Raw genomic sequence first — 20,166 nt, 5'->3', positions numbered from 1 at the left:
GAGGGTGGCAGGGGGGAACCAGAGGGTGTCAGTGGTGAACCAGAGGGTGCTGTGATGAACTAGAGGGTGGCAGTGATGAACCAGAGGGAGGCAGGGGTGAACCAGAGGGTGTCAGTGGTGAACCAGAGGGTGACAGTGGTGAACCAGAGGGTGCTGTGATGAACCAGAGGGTGGCAGCAGGGGTGAACCAGAGGGTGCTGTGATGAACCAGAAGGTGGCAGTGGTGAACCAGAGGATGGCAGTGGTGAGTGCTGAACCTGAGGGTGGCAGGGGTGAACTAGAGGGTGTCAGTGGTGAACCAGAGGGTGCTGTGATGAACCAGAGGGTGGCAGTGATGAACCAGAGGGTGGCAGTGATGAACCAGAGGGTGGCACTGGTGAACCAGAGGGTGCTGTGATGAACCAGAGGGTGGCAGTGATGATCCAGAGGGGGACAGTGATGATCCAGAGGGTGGCAGTGGCAAACCAGAGAGTGGCAGTGATGAACCAGAGGGTGGCAGTGGTGAGTGCTGAACCTGAGGGTGGCAGGGGTGAACCAGAGGGTGTCAGTGGTGAACCAGAGGGTGCTGTGATGAACCAGAGGGTGGCAGTGATGAACCAGAGGGTGGCAGTGGTGAACCAGAGGGTGACAGGGGTGAACCAGAGGGTGACAGTGGTGAACCAGAGGGTGACAGTGGTGAACCAGAGGGTGCTGTGATGAACCCCAGGATGGCAGTGATGAACCAGAGGGGGACAGTGATGATCCAGAGGGTGGCAGTGGCAAACCAGAGGGTGGCAGTGATGAACCAGAGGGTGGCAGTGGTGAACCAGAGGGTGCTGTGATGAACCAGAGGGTAGCAGTGATGAACCAGAGGGTGGCAGTGGTGAACCAGAGGGTGGCAGTGATGAACCAGAGGGTGGCACTGGTGAACCAGAGGGTGCTGTGATGAACCAGAGGGTGGCAGTGATGATCCAGAGGGGGACAGTGATGATCCAGAGGGTGGCAGTGGCAAACCAGAGAGTGGCAGTGATGAACCAGAGGGTGGCAGTGGTGAGTGCTGAACCTGAGGGTGGCAGGGGTGAACCAGAGGGTGTCAGTGGTGAACCAGAGGGTGCTGTGATGAACCAGAGGGTGGCAGTGATGAACCAGAGGGTGGCAGTGGTGAACCAGAGGGTGACAGGGCTGAACCAGAGGGTGACAGTGGTGAACCAGAGGGTGCTGTGATGAACCAGAGGGTGGCAGCAGGGGTGAACCAGAGGGTGCTGCGATGAACCAGAAGGTGGCAGTGGTGAACCAGAGGATGGCAGTGGTGAGTGCTGAACCTGAGGGTGGCAGGGGTGAACCAGAGGGTGTCAGTGGTGAACCAGAGGGTGCTGTGATGAACCAGAGGGTGGCAGTGATGAACCAGAGGGTGGCAGTGATGAACCAGAGGGTGGCACTGGTGAACCAGAGGGTGCTGTGATGAACCAGAGGGTGGCAGTGATGATCCAGAGGGGGACAGTGATGATCCAGAGGGTGGCAGTGGCAAACCAGAGAGTGGCAGTGATGAACCAGAGGGTGGCAGTGGTGAGTGCTGAACCTGAGGGTGGCAGGGGTGAACCAGAGGGTGTCAGTGGTGAACCAGAGGGTGCTGTGATGAACCAGAGGGTGGCAGTGATGAACCAGAGGGTGGCAGTGGTGAACCAGAGGGTGACAGGGGTGAACCAGAGGGTGACAGTGGTGAACCAGAGGGTGACAGTGGTGAACCAGAGGGTGCTGTGATGAACCCCAGGATGGCAGTGATGAACCAGAGGGGGACAGTGATGATCCAGAGGGTGGCAGTGGCAAACCAGAGGGTGGCAGTGATGAACCAGAGGGTGGCAGTGGTGAACCAGAGGGTGCTGTGATGAACCAGAGGGTAGCAGTGATGAACCAGAGGGTGGCAGTGGTAAACCAGAGGGTGGCAGAGATGAACCAGAGGGTGGCACTGGTGAACCAGAGGGTGCTGTGATGAACCAGAGGGTGGCAGTGATGATCCAGAGGGGGACAGTGATGATCCAGAGGGTGGCAGTGGCAAACCAGAGAGTGGCAGTGATGAACCAGAGGGTGGCAGTGGTGAGTGCTGAACCTGAGGGTGGCAGGGGTGAACCAGAGGGTGTCAGTGGTGAACCAGAGGGTGCTGTGATGAACCAGAGGGTGGCAGTGATGAACCAGAGGGTGGCAGTGGTGAACCAGAGGGTGACAGGGGTGAACCAGAGGGTGACAGTGGTGAACCAGAGAGTGGCAGTGGTGAACCAGAGGGGGGCAGTGGTGAACCAGAGGGTGCTGTGCCCATACACGACCGCATGGGTAACTTTGCCGTGCTAGCGGCTCGCGAACACGCACAAAGCCCTGCAAACATGGAAAAAACCCTGCGAACATGCAAAAACCCAAAAATTCGCTATTTCAAACGAATTCGCAAATTATGCGGATCGCGAATTCGCTTTTGCACGATTTCGCGGACTGCGATTTTGCAGATTTCGCCCACTCTGTATATGGAGCCACTCGCTCAGAGGATCCGCCAAAACAAGGCAGCAAGGGGGATAAGGTTCGGTGGCTTTACACACACCATTAGTCTCTACACAGACGATGTCTTGCTCTCGCTAGACAACCCGCGGACGGCCCTGCCTGCGTGCATAGCGGAGTTGGATACCTTTGCGGGGATGGCCAGGTTAAAAATGAATGCGGACAAGTCGATGGCCCTCGATCTGTCCCTAACTCCCTCCACAAAAGTCTACTTACAGAACCTCTTCCCCCTCCAATGGTCAATGGGCACGGTGCCGTATCCAGGAATTCAGCTGGCCCTCACACTCACGACTATGATGACAGCCAACTATGGTACGCTCCAAGGGAAGATACGCGAGGAGTTAGGACGCTGCGGTCAAAATGACCGTTTTGCCCCAAATCCTCTACCTCTTTGGAGCGCTCCCGTTACAGCCACCTGCAGGTTGGATTCAGCAAACACAGGCTGACCTAGCCTGCTTCATTTGGCAGGGTCGGAAGCCGAGAATGAAGAGGGCACTGTCTACGTTGGCTCTGGAGGCGGGGGGCTTGGGGATACTGGACTTGCGCAAATACTTCCAGGCAGCGCAATTACGCTACTTAGTGGAATGGAGTAAGTGGGAGTCGGAGAAACACTGGCTCTTCCAAGATCAAGCAGTGGCAGGGCGCCCGCTCCAGGAGATCCCCTTTCTTTGTAAGGCCAACATTGTGGTGGACGGTGCTCACAGCACCGCCCGCCACAATGGTGTGGATGCACCTTGTGCATTTGCATGCACAACGTAGCTGGCACAACGTGGTGCCTGCCACGTTGTGCATGCAAATGCAGGGGTGCTACAATAGGTACCCCCCATGTGCACCCCCCAACACCCTGGGGGCACACAACAGGCCCTCACATTCAGGGACCACATGCCTTTCCATGATGGCAACGCCACCATGGAAAGGCACATCTCCGCCTGAATTGTAATATGGATGGCGGTGTCTTGCAGACACCGCCACCGTTAACTCGTCGGTGGGGGGAAATGGGAGGCAGGCAGTAGATAATAGCGGGCGGATCGCCTCCGCCATAGGGGCAGTGGCGATCCGCCCGCTATTATAATAGACCCCTTACTTTCCATTTATGGCAATATAATTTTAACTTGGAATAAAGATTTTGCAAACCTGTAGGGATTGCATGTTTGACAGTCTTCCAACACAGATGTAACACTCCGACAGAAGCATCTCATTAAAGAAGAGCAGTGAGTGAAAGGCAGTTGAAGTCTTGCTCTTCTAAACGCAACTTTTGTCCAAACGGAAAACGGACATCTTACCATCCATGGAAGGTAGGAACTGGGCTCGAAGGCAGGACTCCAGCTCCCACTCACTGTCTCACGCAGGAGTTGAAGCCCTCTGGGGGTTGTAATTTTACAAAGGCAGGCTGTCAGCAAGGGAAATAGGCCTACGGACTACATCCCCCATGAAGGTCAGCCACAGCAATAAGCACACCGAGCTGTTGCAGTCTTGCACACTGTTAGTTCCTCGCCCAGTGTTCTGGAGCTTGGTAACACCCTTACGTCCCCCCAACCCCCACTCAAGCTAATGGAGCGGCTGGTTCACGAAGCCAGTGCTGCCAGGGGTCATAAGGGGCAAGCCATTGGTCACACTCGCAACTCCTGGCAAACTCTAGAAGACATCCATTGCTAGTGCTTGCCTCTCTTAGATTCTGCAATACTTCCCTTACTCCTATCTCTGTCACATGAGAGGAGATTGTGTTCCTTCCATTGGCATGACTCTGGAAGTAATTAATCAACCAAAGCCTCACCTAATCGGAGACGCATCCACATTTACGACCAGAAACCAGGGTGCGATATCTTATTATCAATATGAATCCCCTGGATGTGTCAAATAACACTAGTCCTATGGTCACGATGCGTAATTGTTCACTATAAAAAAAACACACAGGTCCACACTCCCTACAACCAGAAAAGGTGTAGAAAATAGAGAGAGTGCCTCACGGTAGTCACACCCGAGGGGGTTCCCGGCTAGAATTACCGGTGTACCCACTTCTCATCACTGGTCACTCTCTCTATGTGAAAAGACAGAAGTGCACAAAAACATATAGTCGTGCACACGTGAGAATAGTGGTGAAAAGAGACCAGTGACAAACATATAAACACTGATGTGAAATATTGTGTACATAAATAAACCCCTAACCAGACAAACTGGTAAAACAAGGCAAGGTTTTGCTGGCTATTCGTTTTTATTCTGTTGCTGCAAGACCTGCCATTTAAAAATGGTTAATTATATACCATAATTATTTTATCCTCAAGCCGACATGTTTCATCGCTCCAACTTTCAGCGATTTCATCAGGGCATTCGAGGGGTTCTCTATCCTCAGTCTTCTCAATAGAACAAGGACCTGTGTGAATAAAAACCCAGAGCACTGTGGAGGTTGTACTGCACCCCTTCGAATGAAGGGTATCTCAAGGACGTAACCAGTATACCACACATTTCAATATGCCAATAGGTCGTATTTACCTTAAGGGTGCCAAGTCTGCACGTACCGGCACCCCTCTGTTGGACCCCGTGTCGCGTGATCACGTGTCCGGTAATGGCTAGAAGTTGTCTGAGCCACCTACATGCACATATTGGTAAAAGTAGGACAGGAAATCAAATGGTCAGGTCGATTTCAAAGTGTACCATGGCTCACACTCATTCTTAAACACCTGTGGCCCCCTGCGCCAGCCGGCGAGTAAGGCCACGACAATGCTACCTCTCACCCATTCCGTTAACTGCAAATTACAGAATGCAGTCATGGTTACTCTCAACAAGTTTCGAGTGCTCGCTCTCACTCACCGGGCCACAAGCGTGAGCAAATGTAATACTGCCTGTGACCAGCTCCGTCAGTCAAAGTGAAGTCAATGTGGAGCTAGTTGTTGTCAGCCGTTTCTGTAAAAGACCGCGTGAACCGCAGTTCAGTATAGACCCATGTCGCTTATAAAAAGTGTCTCCGTCCACTTCCAACTCGGACACCATTCATTTTTATATAAGCTAGTAGAAGGGGGTCCCTCATTCACTCTATCACTCGGTCCCACACACTCTCTTACTTCTGCCGAGTCCCTCCGGCGCTTCCGACAGTCCTCACCCAGCATAGCTCAGAGGAACTTGAAGTAGCCGGGGGGCGTGACTCCGCCTCCCACGTAACGCGGCACGGCCATCTTAGAATGGCCCCTTCCCCTCTATACTCCACTTATCTCGTTCTCTATGATCTTGTAATTGTTTTTCTAGCAACTGTTATATATTGAAACGGATGTAATCTTGTAATTCTGTTGAACCTCATGTAAAGCGCTCTGATACCTCCGGGTCTAGCCAGCGCTATATAAAACTCTTTAAATAAATAAATAAATAAAAATAAATAAGTCCGGTGCATGCCGTTTACAATGTAATTTAACACCTGGGCCTGACAGTGCCAAATATTTCTATGTTGCAATTTTCAAAACTGGGAGAAAAACAATGCAAAACTGGCAAGGAGGTTATTTTTGTATATATTAGAAAAAAAATCATTATAATTTCTCGCAGTTGGACAGTCAAGCAGTGCCCCAAAACAGATTTATCCCCATAGTGTTTATTAAATTTCGGTATGTCCTATCAGCATGACCACCATGAATGTTCAGTAGGGGAAATTGCCGGTCTCCTGGTCAGTACCTGTCGATATACATGATTTCTCATACTCCAGTCCCGGGGCCACTGTCGCAAAGATATGTACAGGCACTTATATTAATAGAATAATATGTGCCAGTGTGGATTTACCGCCTGCTCACTTTATTCCACTCAATATTTTCATTTAACCCCTCCTGGTCCGCCCTCTCAGAGAATATCCATTTTGCTTCCTTTCTTGCCAGGATGTTGTCCAGATTGTGTGTGTCGCCCACCACTTTTTCTAAAACGGTCCATTTTAGATCTTTGGGGTCATGTCCAAACTCATTGAAGTGTTGCACCAATCGTGTGGTAAGTTTTTTGGCTCTGATTGTGCTCAGGTGTTCCTGCACGCGTATCTTCACTTTGCGGGTGGTGAGTCCAATGTAATACAGACCACAACTACACATGAGTCTGTAAATCACATGTGTTGTGTTACAATTGCTAAACCGGTTGAGAAACCATGGGGCATATTATCAAGGGGGTTTATCTCCGCTTTTTTGGCTTTAAAAGCCAAGAAAGCGGAGATAAAATTATCTCCCTATTACCTAGCTGTCGCTAACACCAGTTAGCGACAGCTAGTAGGAGATAGCCACCATCTTGGGCCCCGCTTTGCATGTCAGTGAAATTTATCACTAATGACATGCAAAGTCGGCGTGCCAAGATGTTAGCGACTGGAAACAGTCGCTAACATCGCTATCTCCAAAAGCTAACACCTGCCCCTGAGCAGTTCTTAGCCATGTTATCCAATGGTAGGTGGATAACATGGCTAAGAGCATTAGCTCGGTAATGCATGAATATCGCTGACTTTTCAGCGATATTTATGCATTTCGGCCGATTTTTATCGCTTAGGAGATAAACCTTGATAATAGCAAGGTTCCTAAGCGATAAAAATCGCCGCAGCTCGGCGATAAAAATATTGCCGCTAAGCCAACATAGCGATAATTATCGCTAGTTGTTGGTAATATGCCCCAATGTTCTACCCCCACGCAGCATCACACTTTTTGTGGCTGATGTTAGCCGACATACCGAACAATTACCATATGGGTAATATCCTGCAGGGATGGTACTTGCCTGGACGGCATTGAGATACCGTGTGTGGACCAACTTATCACGTAGATTAGACGCCCTCTTGAAAGAAAAACGTGGGGCCGGCATTTTGTCAGCAGTAGTATCTAATATGGACCAGTGTTTTCTTATGATCTGTCTTATCCTCGTTGAAAGGGGATCGGACGTCGTAACCACTGGGAGGCAAGTTTGTTTTTCTTTCACATTGCGCTCCAATAAAGCTTCTCGCGGTGTATTAAGGGCCCTCTTCTGTGCACGTTTAATCACCTTTACTGGGTACTCCCACTGTTGGAGTTTGGTGACTAACTCAGTGGATTGATCAAGAAAAGTTTAGGTGGTAGAGCAGTTGCGCCGGTATCTTAAAAATTGCCCAACCGGCAAGTTGTCCTGGAGTGCTCTGGGGTGGAAGGAGTGATAATGAAGGAGGGAGTTCCTATCTGTGGCCTTATGGTGCACGCTGGTCACCAATTTTTGATCCGCGGTGATGATATCTACATCAAGGTAGACCGCAGATATGTTACTGATGGTCCAGGTGAACCGAAGGCTAGTGTCCACTTGATTCAACCATTGTAAAAATATATTGAGCCGGTCCTCTGTACCTGTCCAGATGCAGAGGACATCATCAATATATCGTCTCCACAACGAGATGTTGGCACGGTATGGGTTGGACGGATGGAGGACCACATTTTTCTCAACCTGGCCCACATAAATGCAGGCCAGGCTGGGAGCAAATGTGGCCCCCATCGAAGTCCCCGATGTCTGTAAGTACAGTTGGCCCCGGTGCTCGAAAAAATTCCTCGTGAGTGCCAGCTCAATACATTGCAAAAACAACAAGTGATGGACTGAATGTGGATCAATGTCACACACTCCCCCAGTCAAAAGATCTGGGCCCAAATCCATCGTTTTTTTGCACTCCACACCACCCTGGGTTAGACAATGGCGATATGCAAATCAGCTCTGACCCTGTTGCCCCATGGGAACAGTCCAGTCCGAACTACAAAAGCCATGTCCTTCCCAGAACGGAATCAAGCATCCGAGGACCGGACCGGTTTCGAGGTAACACCTCTCTTCAGCCCGGCTAGCTTGACTCCAAGTGGTGTGGAGTGCCTGGGACCCACGTCTGGGCATCCCCAGCGCACTTAGGGCGGCAATTGCAAAAACAACAAGTGATGGACTGAATGTGGATCAATGTCACACACTCCCCCAGTCAAAAGATCTGGGCCCAAATCCATCGTTTTTTTGCACTCCACACCACCCTGGGTTAGACAATGGCGATATGCAAATCAGCTCTGACCCTGTTGCCCCATGGGAACAGTCCAGTCCGAACTACAAAAGCCATGTCCTTCCCAGAACGGAATCAAGCATCCGAGGACCGGACCGGTTTCGAGGTAACACCTCTCTTCAGCCCGGCTAGCTTGACTCCAAGTGGTGTGGAGTGCCTGGGACCCACGTCTGGGCATCCCCAGCGCACTTAGGGCGGCAATTGCAAAAACAACAAGTGATGGACTGAATGTGGATCAATGTCACACACTCCCCCAGTCAAAAGATCTGGGCCCAAATCCATCGTTTTTTTGCACTCCACACCACCCTGGGTTAGACAATGGCGATATGCAAATCAGCTCTGACCCTGTTGCCCCATGGGAACAGTCCAGTCCGAACTACAAAAGCCATGTCCTTCCCAGAACGGAATCAAGCATCCGAGGACCGGACCGGTTTCGAGGTAACACCTCTCTTCAGCCCGGCTAGCTTGACTCCAAGTGGTGTGGAGTGCCTGGGACCCACGTCTGGGCATCCCCAGCGCACTTAGGGCGGCAATTGCAAAAACAACAAGTGATGGACTGAATGTGGATCAATGTCACACACTCCCCCAGTCAAAAGATCTGGGCCCAAATCCATCGTTTTTTTGCACTCCACACCACCCTGGGTTAGACAATGGCGATATGCAAATCAGCTCTGACCCTGTTGCCCCATGGGAACAGTCCAGTCCGAACTACAAAAGCCATGTCCTTCCCAGAACGGAATCAAGCATCCGAGGACCGGACCGGTTTCGAGGTAACACCTCTCTTCAGCCCGGCTAGCTTGACTCCAAGTGGTGTGGAGTGCCTGGGACCCACGTCTGGGCATCCCCAGCGCACTTAGGGCGGCAATTGCAAAAACAACAAGTGATGGACTGAATGTGGATCAATGTCACACACTCCCCCAGTCAAAAGATCTGGGCCCAAATCCATCGTTTTTTTGCACTCCACACCACCCTGGGTTAGACAATGGCGATATGCAAATCAGCTCTGACCCTGTTGCCCCATGGGAACAGTCCAGTCCGAACTACAAAAGCCATGTCCTTCCCAGAACGGAATCAAGCATCCGAGGACCGGACCGGTTTCGAGGTAACACCTCTCTTCAGCCCGGCTAGCTTGACTCCAAGTGGTGTGGAGTGCCTGGGACCCACGTCTGGGCATCCCCAGCGCACTTAGGGCGGCAATTGCAAAAACAACAAGTGATGGACTGAATGTGGATCAATGTCACACACTCCCCCAGTCAAAAGATCTGGGCCCAAATCCATCGTTTTTTTGCACTCCACACCACCCTGGGTTAGACAATGGCGATATGCAAATCAGCTCTGACCCTGTTGCCCCATGGGAACAGTCCAGTCCGAACTACAAAAGCCATGTCCTTCCCAGAACGGAATCAAGCATCCGAGGACCGGACCGGTTTCGAGGTAACACCTCTCTTCAGCCCGGCTAGCTTGACTCCAAGTGGTGTGGAGTGCCTGGGACCCACGTCTGGGCATCCCCAGCGCACTTAGGGCGGCAATTGCAAAAACAACAAGTGATGGACTGAATGTGGATCAATGTCACACACTCCCCCAGTCAAAAGATCTGGGCCCAAATCCATCGTTTTTTTGCACTCCACACCACCCTGGGTTAGACAATGGCGATATGCAAATCAGCTCTGACCCTGTTGCCCCATGGGAACAGTCCAGTCCGAACTACAAAAGCCATGTCCTTCCCAGAACGGAATCAAGCATCCGAGGACCGGACCGGTTTCGAGGTAACACCTCTCTTCAGCCCGGCTAGCTTGACTCCAAGTGGTGTGGAGTGCCTGGGACCCACGTCTGGGCATCCCCAGCGCACTTAGGGCGGCAATTGCAAAAACAACAAGTGATGGACTGAATGTGGATCAATGTCACACACTCCCCCAGTCAAAAGATCTGGGCCCAAATCCATCGTTTTTTTGCACTCCACACCACCCTGGGTTAGACAATGGCGATATGCAAATCAGCTCTGACCCTGTTGCCCCATGGGAACAGTCCAGTCCGAACTACAAAAGCCATGTCCTTCCCAGAACGGAATCAAGCATCCGAGGACCGGACCGGTTTCGAGGTAACACCTCTCTTCAGCCCGGCTAGCTTGACTCCAAGTGGTGTGGAGTGCCTGGGACCCACGTCTGGGCATCCCCAGCGCACTTAGGGCGGCAATTGCAAAAACAACAAGTGATGGACTGAATGTGGATCAATGTCACACACTCCCCCAGTCAAAAGATCTGGGCCCAAATCCATCGTTTTTTTGCACTCCACACCACCCTGGGTTAGACAATGGCGATATGCAAATCAGCTCTGACCCTGTTGCCCCATGGGAACAGTCCAGTCCGAACTACAAAAGCCATGTCTTTCCCAGAACGGAATCAAGCATCCGAGGAGCTCAATACATTGCAGCACAAACGTCTGGGGTGTGTCGTAGAACCATTCCATCGACCCCAGGGCCCGCGCTGCTGCCACCAGCGTGGCATCCTAGGGGATGCTGGTATATAACGACTCTATGTCGATCGTAACCAGTAGATGGTTCTTAGGATTGAAGGCTGTATCTTTCAGGATGTTAAGGATGTCCGTTGTATCCTGTACGTATGATTCCTGTGTTACCACCGCTTCCCTCAGAAAAAAATCCGGAAACTGGGATAAGGGTTTAAGAATGGATTGAATCCCAGAGACGATGGGGCGGCCTGGGGGCGGGCGTTGGGGCTTGTGGATTTTGGGCAAGATGTAAAATGCCGGCACCCTCGGATTGATGTTAATAATAAAGTCTGCTTCTTTAGGAGTGATCCATTTTTTTTACACTGCCTCTGCCTCCACGACTATATGTTTTTGTGCACTTCTGTCTTTTCACATATAGAGAGTGACCAGTGATGAGAAGTGGGTACACCGGTAATTGCTAGCCGGGAACCCCCTTGGGTGTGACTACCGTGAGGCACTCTCTCTATTTTCTACACCTTTACTGGTTGTAGGGAATGTGGACCTGTGTGTTTTTATAGTGAACAATTACGCATCGTGACCATAGGACTAGTGTTATTTGACACATCCAGGGGATTCATATTGATAATAAGATATCGTACCCCGGTTTCTTGTCGTATATGTGGATGCTTCTCCGATTAGGTGAGGCTTTGGTTGATTAATTATTGTTTGAGTGGGGGGCAGCCTTACCTATTACCTTCCCCCTTAACCCCTATAGATTGATGATGACTCTGGAGGTCCCAGGTGTCGCCTGACCAACACTGACCTCCTACATATGCTCTGGCATTGCCCTGCCCTGGGGGAATACTGGATAGATGTGGCAGCCACCTTGTCCCGCTGCACCAGGCATTTAGTTCCCTTTCACTGGGAGATGTATATATTGCATCTCTTCAAGAAGAGCAAGAAACACAAGGCTACCACATGATTTTTAGGCCTGGGCTTAATCACGGGGAAACGCCTGTTCACCAAAAGATGGAAAGCTCCGGCAACGCCCATGCGTTGGCCTGGCGCCGCTCTATGGTCAATTGGGCCAAGACAGAGGGCATGGCTCTGCAGATGGAGGACTTACTGGAACTGCGCAAGTTCCCTCTTGCTACAGATAGGGGGGCTATGGTGATTGAATTGCAGAAGTCAGCTACACCCACTGTAGTCACACAGGAAGAGGGGGAGGTCGCATCAGTGCCAATATGGTCCTCCACCCCTGCTAATGCAGCACTATAAAAGGGGCTGCCTCATACAATCCCCATACACCCGGGTGAATCACAGTACCTTCACGCGCTTTACAAGCAGTTATTTAGCTGTTGCTACACTTCAGGGCATTGGGTCACAGGCAGAAACCCCTTTCCCTTAGTCAAGTTATTTTGTCCTCACTATGTTGTACCCTCTACCCACTGTGCAATACTACTCTACATCACGCATAGTATAACATCACAATACGTAGCGCGTTGCCTATACATTTGCTTACACTTCTTCTCAGGTGTTCTGATGTTGTTGATACGTTTATTACACTGTATCCAACACAGAGCACTCCCGCCATCGCTGCTAAAACCGCACCATATGTTTTGCTGACGTATTCTTACCTAGCATTTGTGGTCATTGAACTATTGTTGTACTGTACTGTTAAAAATATATAAATGTCAATAAAAAGATTTTTTTTTTAAATGTCGGGTGATTGTGTTCCATTTAATTAATTTCATCATCGTCTTTTGTAGTGGCTCTCCTATAGCATGCATTAGAATAATATATGGTACATTTCAAGGTCACATTATCTGTTGATGCTTTTTCTTGGTCGTAGGTGTAGCACATGTGACATAGTAATTGTTTTCCTTTCCGGGATGTTATATATTTAGCTTTCTCTGACATTGTATCTAAAAGTAGCGTAATGTAATAAAATAAATAATACAATTTTTCAAAGTTTATACGTTTGTTATTTGCATATAATATTATGCAACTACTTCTATTTTTTTAGACTCGCATGCATGTTCTTTTTTAGATTTTTCACACTGTTTTGCAGATTTTCCGTTGGAAGTGCTAGTAATGTGGAGCAGGTGCTTTCTTTTCTGTTGTAAGAAAAAAATGCATTAGTTTCCTTTTAAAGGGTTATTTGTTGGTAGTTTCTAGAGGTTGAGGCTGTTATGTTTATTTATTTTCGCTATTGGGATGAGTTTATATTTTTAAATGATTTATATATACTTACTTTGTTATATCTTTTGCTGGTTTGTGATAGTTGTGTTTTTTTCCTGGCAGGTTATTACTTTTCAAAGTTGGATTGTTTTGTTTCAGGAAGTATATTTAAAGAGATAGAAGTTGAAGAGCATTTTGTTAATTATTTGCAATTTTACATTCCTATTTTTATTTGCAAGTAAGTTTTAGTTTAAATATAAGTTTTACTTACTTGGTTAGGTAGTTGTCCAGATTTATATTTTTCTTCTTTAAGGATCTGGGCTGAGAATCCAGAGGAGTTTCCTCGTCTTTTCAGCATTTGTCGTTTTTGAAGTAATTAGTTGCCAAAATTAGCTGGCCTTTTATATTGTTGTTTTAATTGTTTGTCTGATTTTATTGTTTAAGGCTGTTTATAGTTTGATTGTATTGGTTAGTTTAGTTTTAGTTAGAATGTTTTTATAAATTATGTCCTATGGTAAATGCTAATTTAGATTTTATTTAAAATCTTTGGTATATAGTTTGATCGTTTTTGAATATAATTATTTTATAAATATATATATATGTATTATTATTTTGATTTTGTGTAAATATTTGTAGTATATGCTAATTCTGTTTGGCTATTTTGTTATTATTGTAGTTTTATATTTTATTGGAGTAAATTATAAATATTTTAGTGATGTCATATATTTATTTGTAATTTAGACATGTAGCCAATGTTTTAGGTTTATTGTAAATAACTGTTATATGTAAAAAGAGCTTTTTTATATTTATCAATGATAATTTAATTATTTTGAATATTTTACTGCAGTCGATATTATGAAGATCGATAATTTTACATATTATATGTTATTTAAAGGTGACAATATTTTTGCTTCAGATATTTGCCTTTTGGATATAAGTAGAAATAAATATTTTTAACAACGATATTTGTGTTCTTGATATTTTGGGTTTTATTTGTTAAGTACAGTAAGGCTATATTTTTGTTTCTTATATTTAATTTCCAATTTTTTGTGTTTCAATATTATGTCAGTCATCCTTTTTTTTAATACTGGAGTAGTAGCAATGGTCCAGCAGCAGATCACAGAATAGTACTGCTCTTCCAAGTTTTTGAAGCCGCAAGGCTTAAAGATGCCAAATGTTTTCTGTGAAAATGCCCTTAAGTAAGGCCAGAATTGTACCGGCCCTTCCTCATGTCTTGTGGTATGTTCAAAAGTTCTCGTCATCAACAGACTAATGCCATATTCAGTGTCTCTTCTGTGGGTTTTAAAATGTATTCCTACTGTGCGCATGTGGGTCATGTGTGTAATTCCACCTTCATGTGTTTTACATTCAAAGCAACCACCCATCTCCAAGGTCGTTTCAACAGCCTTTCATAGATGTTAGTATTTTATTTTGAAGGATGTAGGAGTCCTGGGCAATGCCCTCCTTGTGCAATCCCTGTTCCTACACTCAGGTTGTTGCATGGCACAGAGTCCTGCCATCCTAGGGGTAAACCTGGACCTCCCGGAGTGCACGTTTATATGGGCGCAATATTACTCTCTGTTGATTTGGATACATTTTTCATATACCTTATTTTGCGAAAACTCACACTATTTGCTTTTTTTTTTTTACATCTGTGCCTGATTTGAGATTAGTACAATTTTGAAGGTGGGGCTGACCCTTCACTTGCATATACATGACAGCTGCACTGCTTCATACTGCTAGCGAGGTTATTACACGTAATGCATATTCATACATTCAGATTTCTTGGTCGGCTCATTGTTTGCGAATCGTTCAGAGTTTACTATCTTTTTTTGTAAATCTGGCTTTCTGGCTTAAGATATTTAAAACTCCATGACGCCTGATTCCTTCTGTTGAGCATGTTGAGATCCACCCCGTGTGACCCAGAGTTCTCGCCAAATTATTTTACAGAATACAAAATAATAAATGCTGATGCAAGCACACATTGTGATATGACTATGGAAATGAATCTCTGTTGCATCAAATTCATGTACATTATCTTTCAGTTCGATGCGTTGTCTGGGCGACATTTCTGGAATTCTGTATAGAAGAATGTGTAAGTTGAGAGATAAAGTGAAGAGAAATGCAAATAAGTTCGAAGTCCATTCTTCATGCTTTCGCTTACCAGATGTACATCAGAATAAAGGTATATTTCCTAATTTGGGGAGTTCTGAACAGGTCCATAAAGGAAGGGACCTGCTTCTCATTTTCACACACAGCATCCTCTGGTTGAAGTCTCTAAAAGAAAATGTGCTGCACCAGTTAGTCTCTTTACACAAAGATACACATTCATTTGAACTGAAAAAACAATTTATATCAATTTATCTTCTGAAAAGTAATTTTTCAGGAAGGCTCATATTGAGATTGTAGCTTGGCAGATGACATGCACTGTCCTGCAGAAATAGCCATTCCACCACATGAAGCTATTAGCATGCATTTTTAATGCTATTAGATTTACACAGAAGTTGCATATTTGTAGAGCATGTTGTAGGAATTATGTGAGTAGCGTAGCCAGTGTGTAATGGGCCCTAGTGCAAGAAAATAAATTGGCCCTTGGCTACTGTCTGGATCATACAATAAAGTAAAAATCAGGGTTCAGTGGGACCCTCAGGCCTCTACACCCCTGTGCCGTTATACCTGCTGCACCACTGGTTTGCAACCTGCTGCTCATTTTGTAATGTGTCGCATCGCAAAATGGCATTTACAGTAGAGCGTAAGATCTTCTTCATCTCTAATATGTCAGAGACAGAGAACCGCTGAATATGGAGGAATGGAAGCTTCCAAACAACAGTGGACCTCCATCCCAGCATTTGAAATTCCTGCATGGCAACCAATTTTCTTTTTCAAAGCAGCCCACAAATGAGCAGGGCTGTCTTTTGATGAAATAAAGGGCAGTATGTAAGGAATAATAAAGAGGAGAGCAGAAAGTGGGCAACAATTGGCCTTCTGGATCACTCATTGCTCACTCTTGCCTGCCACGAGCATTCACAAGGTAGAAGCTGTGCCAAGGGAAAAGTTACACTTTGCAAATGTTTTAACACCATATCAGATGTCTGTAACCTCCGCATATTGTACTGTACTGTATAATTTGTTTTCTTAATAAACTTATTTATGAACACAAAAAAAAAGATGTCCGTAACCTGTCAAAGGTTCTCTACTGCACTCATCCTTTGCTTTGTACTGACAGTGAGTAGAAGGATACCCCTCTCAGTAGCTATAGTTGTCTGCCTGATAGGTTAAGATGGAAAATAGCCTATGGCTTGTTTTTTTTTTTTTTAAAGTAGTCTGTGAACAGGAGAGAAAGGAAGACATCCGGCAGCACCTTCCTATTTACAGTGGCACAGAATGCAAGAAGCGTTGAAAGATTATTCATCCATGAAAAGGAGACTTAGAGGGGCAGGTGAGAGACAATGGGGAGGGACACAAGGAAGGAAGGAAACTAAAATGTAAAAGGGAAGAGAAACGAGGATAAGTAACGAAGTTCTGAATGACTTGTGAAGAGTTTCAGAATGTAGGAGTGGGAGGGACACCGTAGAAGAATGGAATGGCTCAGATGATGGTTCGTAAATATGAACACGCTTGGTGGCCATCTTGGAATGTTTTTTCCTATGCTTTCTGAAAACTATCCCAAACTGGCCGACTGTGCAAACACAAGTCAGCTACTTTGGACTGCTTCTTTCATGTTTTTCGCAACAACAAAAGAAAAAAACGAACATTTGTAAAGCCAACAGGTTTGCACCCACTTTTACAGGTGAGACCTATTGCTGTGCTAATGCTTGTTATAGCGTTGAATAGTTTGCAGTTCTGTCTAGATCTTCGTGCTGTATCATAATGTTGATTTTTCACTATTGTTATTACTTAACAGTGCAATGCTCACTTTTGATTCTGCATAGTAAAACATTCTCTGTCACCGTTTCGTGGTATTCCTTGATATTTAAAATTGAAAAATGCAATATGAGGAATTGAGACCTATTGCTGTGCTAATGCTTGTTATAGCGTTGAATAGTTTGCAGTTCTGTCTAGATCTTCGTGCTGTATCATAATGTTGATTTTTCACTATTGTTATTACTTAACAGTACAATGCTCACTTTTGATTCTGCATAGTAAAACATTCTCTGTCACCGTTTCGTGGTATTCCTTGATATTTAAAATTTAAAAATGCAATATGAGGAATTGTACTGACCTCTGTCTCCTGACTGGTCCTTGTTCTAAATTATGAGTCGTTTACTTACATAGAGTACAGTCTTGTCTTTCGCAATGAAATGCTTCAAACATGAAAGAGCCTATCTCATGAAAAGACATAACATACCTCTTTTTACCCACTGCTATATCACCACCAAACACCGTCTCTATTTGATGATGTTAAAGCCGGGTTGTGTTTTGTCAGTGACTATGGCAACCTTCATTGCAGAAATTCGGTGAAGGTGAACTGCGCCAAAGTTGTTTTTTTTTCAAATACTTTCCAACATCACAAAGTTGACGAAGTTTATAAAAATTGCTGTATGAAAATACTAAGAAGTAAGGTCTGGTGTTGGGAATAAAGCGCAAATCATGCTCTTTTTGGTCGAGTAGTTTGCTTAAAAAAGCTATTTTGTAAACGGTTGTTTGCATCATATTTTGCCCGCAGGTGAAGTTGTTTGACGATGACAAACTTTACATCTTTGTGAAGCAGAAAAGTTGTGACCTTCACAAACATTTGCTGGCAGAATTATAGTTGGCACAAACCTGCTTATTACAAACAAATTTCAGGATACAGGAAAATTGCATGGATCAGAATCCGAAAGCAAATGGTGGATTGATGGACTGATATGCCAAAATAGGGTGGCCAATTTTCCTGTACCTATAGTACTTTTTGTCCTTTCGTAATTTCTTATTTTGTATGGCTAAGAGAGAGGGGTATAATGAGGAGAGAGTTAATATGCCTTCACTTCCTTCTTTGCTTATTTTGCACCAGGCTCCTGTCCTCGATTTGTTTAAGATGAAGCCAGTACTGTATTTTTTAACTTCCAATGCCAACGCCGTCGATCTCATTTCCAGCTCTGGTTAGTTAAGAATGTCTCCTCTCTTGTGACATGGCTAAGCCAGCGAACAATGCAGTTGCTCTTTCAAAGAGTTACGCTCGCCCAGCAGACAATCCGACCTTATCCCGCCACTCCCTGGGGTTATTGAACCCGGGTCGAGCTCCCTAACAGTTGTGATCTGTGGCAATCTCACCCACGTTACTTGTGTAGCAGATTACCCTTTGAGGCAGAGGCCGGTCACCAGACCTGAGTCGGCCATACAGGTGTGGGGGCGTGTCAGTGATCACAACAGGAGGTGAAGGCCCTGACGGTGATCAGCCTGGAGAGGCAGGAGAGGGCGCCTCTGGGGAGTGGTGATCTTGCTGCCTACATCAGACTGCCTCGGCACGGACAAGGTACCATAGGGGTGCAGGGGCAGTCGGGAGTTGGTGCGGCCACACAGCGGCAGCGCGGCTCAGCCACAGGTCTCCAGTTCTTCTCCCGTTCTAGAAGAGGGAGCCAGGGGTGGCTGAGCCCCAAAAGCGAGAGGCACTGTGAGTATGGCTGGTAGGGTAGAAGGCCAGATGGCGAGCGGCAGGCAGGGAGAGGCCTGGTGAGCGGCCCATCATGGCACTGTACTCTGGAGTTACAGAGTTGGTGAGGTGCACTGCACGTGGGTGCCACCCTACTGCAGGGCTTCCCATGGGACTGAGAGAGAGGGCATCCCAGGATGCTGCCTGAGCTGGATGCATTTCCCTGGACCCGACGGGCCTTTTCCACTGCCTGGGGTAAGGGGGAAACCTGCATGGAGCTGCTTGAGGTGTGAGGACCTGGCGGTGCCCCTCGAGGGCTTTGACTGGATTCTATATAAACTGCTGGCCCCAAGTGCTTCTGTCTTGCCCCTGTGTAGATTAGCCTTGGGCACATGTATAGGGCCTAGAGTGTGCTGGCTGGCGTTTAATGCCTTGCAGGGGGTGTTGCTTACTGTGCCTGGTTCGTACTTCCTTGCCTCATAGGATGACATTGGTGTCCGGATCTACGAGGGACGTGGGCCACAGTGTTGCGCCTTGACAGGCACGACTTGGCAGAGCCTGTGCCGGATGATTTTCTCCCCCTGCTACACTCCGGAATCTTGAGCAAGAACTAGGACGCAAATCTGTATCCCTGTGGTAGAAGATGGCTGGGGCCTGTAGAGACAAACATAGCCTGGGGTAGGCCTGAGGCTGTGCGTACAGTGGGCCGGCCAGCTGCCTGCTTTTCTTTCTCTTTCTCCTTCGGGTGATCCATCGAGGGGACATTGGGATGTAAAGAGGCCCACTGGAGCTGTGAGGGCCTCAACTGTGCACCATCAGGAATGTTGCCATGATATGCAGCTGGGAATCAGTGCAGGCACTCAATTGCAAGGAGTGGTTTCGCATACAAATAAGACTAATGCTCCAGTGTCCCTATCTCACTGCAACATCATCACGGCATGGGACAAATCAATGGCAGCGGCCTCCCAGCAGAAGATTGTTAAGTACAGCAATCAAAATGCTCCTAAAGGGAAAGCGGGCACGGCAGGGGCTGCCCCCGGTGTTTATCGACCCACAGACCTCTCCTCTTCTACATGCGATTCAGGACCTCAAAGTCACTCTGTAGGGCAAGATGGGGGAACTCAAGGTTGACCTTGCGTTAATTAGACAAGAGCTCTGAAACACTCTGCACGGAGTAACTAAGGTGTAGAGCAGGGTATTGGAGAATGAGGACAAATTGCATGAAGAACGCTTGGCCATTCTGCAGCACCTGGTGGGGCAGCTGGAGGCCTGCGCTGAAGACATGGAAGGGAGAGCTAGAAAGAATAATCTCCACCCCATGGGCATTCCTAAAGGAGAGGAAGGCTCCACGTCAACGAAATTCATGTGGGGCTGGCTGACCAGCTGGGTCCTTAAAGAGGATGTGTTGAGCCGCTTCATTGTGGAGCGAGCGCATAGAGCAAAGAAT

The 20,166-nt window shown here is 47.1% G+C and overlaps 1 protein-coding gene across 1 annotated transcript in view; it reads right to left on the bottom strand.

The window, feature by feature from the left end:
• LOC144763410 (solute carrier family 22 member 2-like) overlaps positions 1 to 20,166 on the bottom strand; it is a 592,130-nt gene that overhangs the window by 296,379 nt on the left and 275,585 nt on the right. The window contains exon 6 of the mRNA XM_078648982.1: positions 15,312 to 15,424. Coding sequence (XP_078505108.1) covers positions 15,312 to 15,424 — 113 coding nt within the window. The remainder of the gene's footprint in view (positions 1 to 15,311; positions 15,425 to 20,166) is intronic.

This window comes from Lissotriton helveticus, chromosome 6, assembly GCF_964261635.1.
Source record: "Lissotriton helveticus chromosome 6, aLisHel1.1, whole genome shotgun sequence".
Classification (NCBI taxonomy): domain Eukaryota; kingdom Metazoa; phylum Chordata; class Amphibia; order Caudata; family Salamandridae; genus Lissotriton; species Lissotriton helveticus.
Note: the sequence above shows the minus strand (reverse complement) of the source record. Positions and strands in the feature narration are given on the sequence as shown.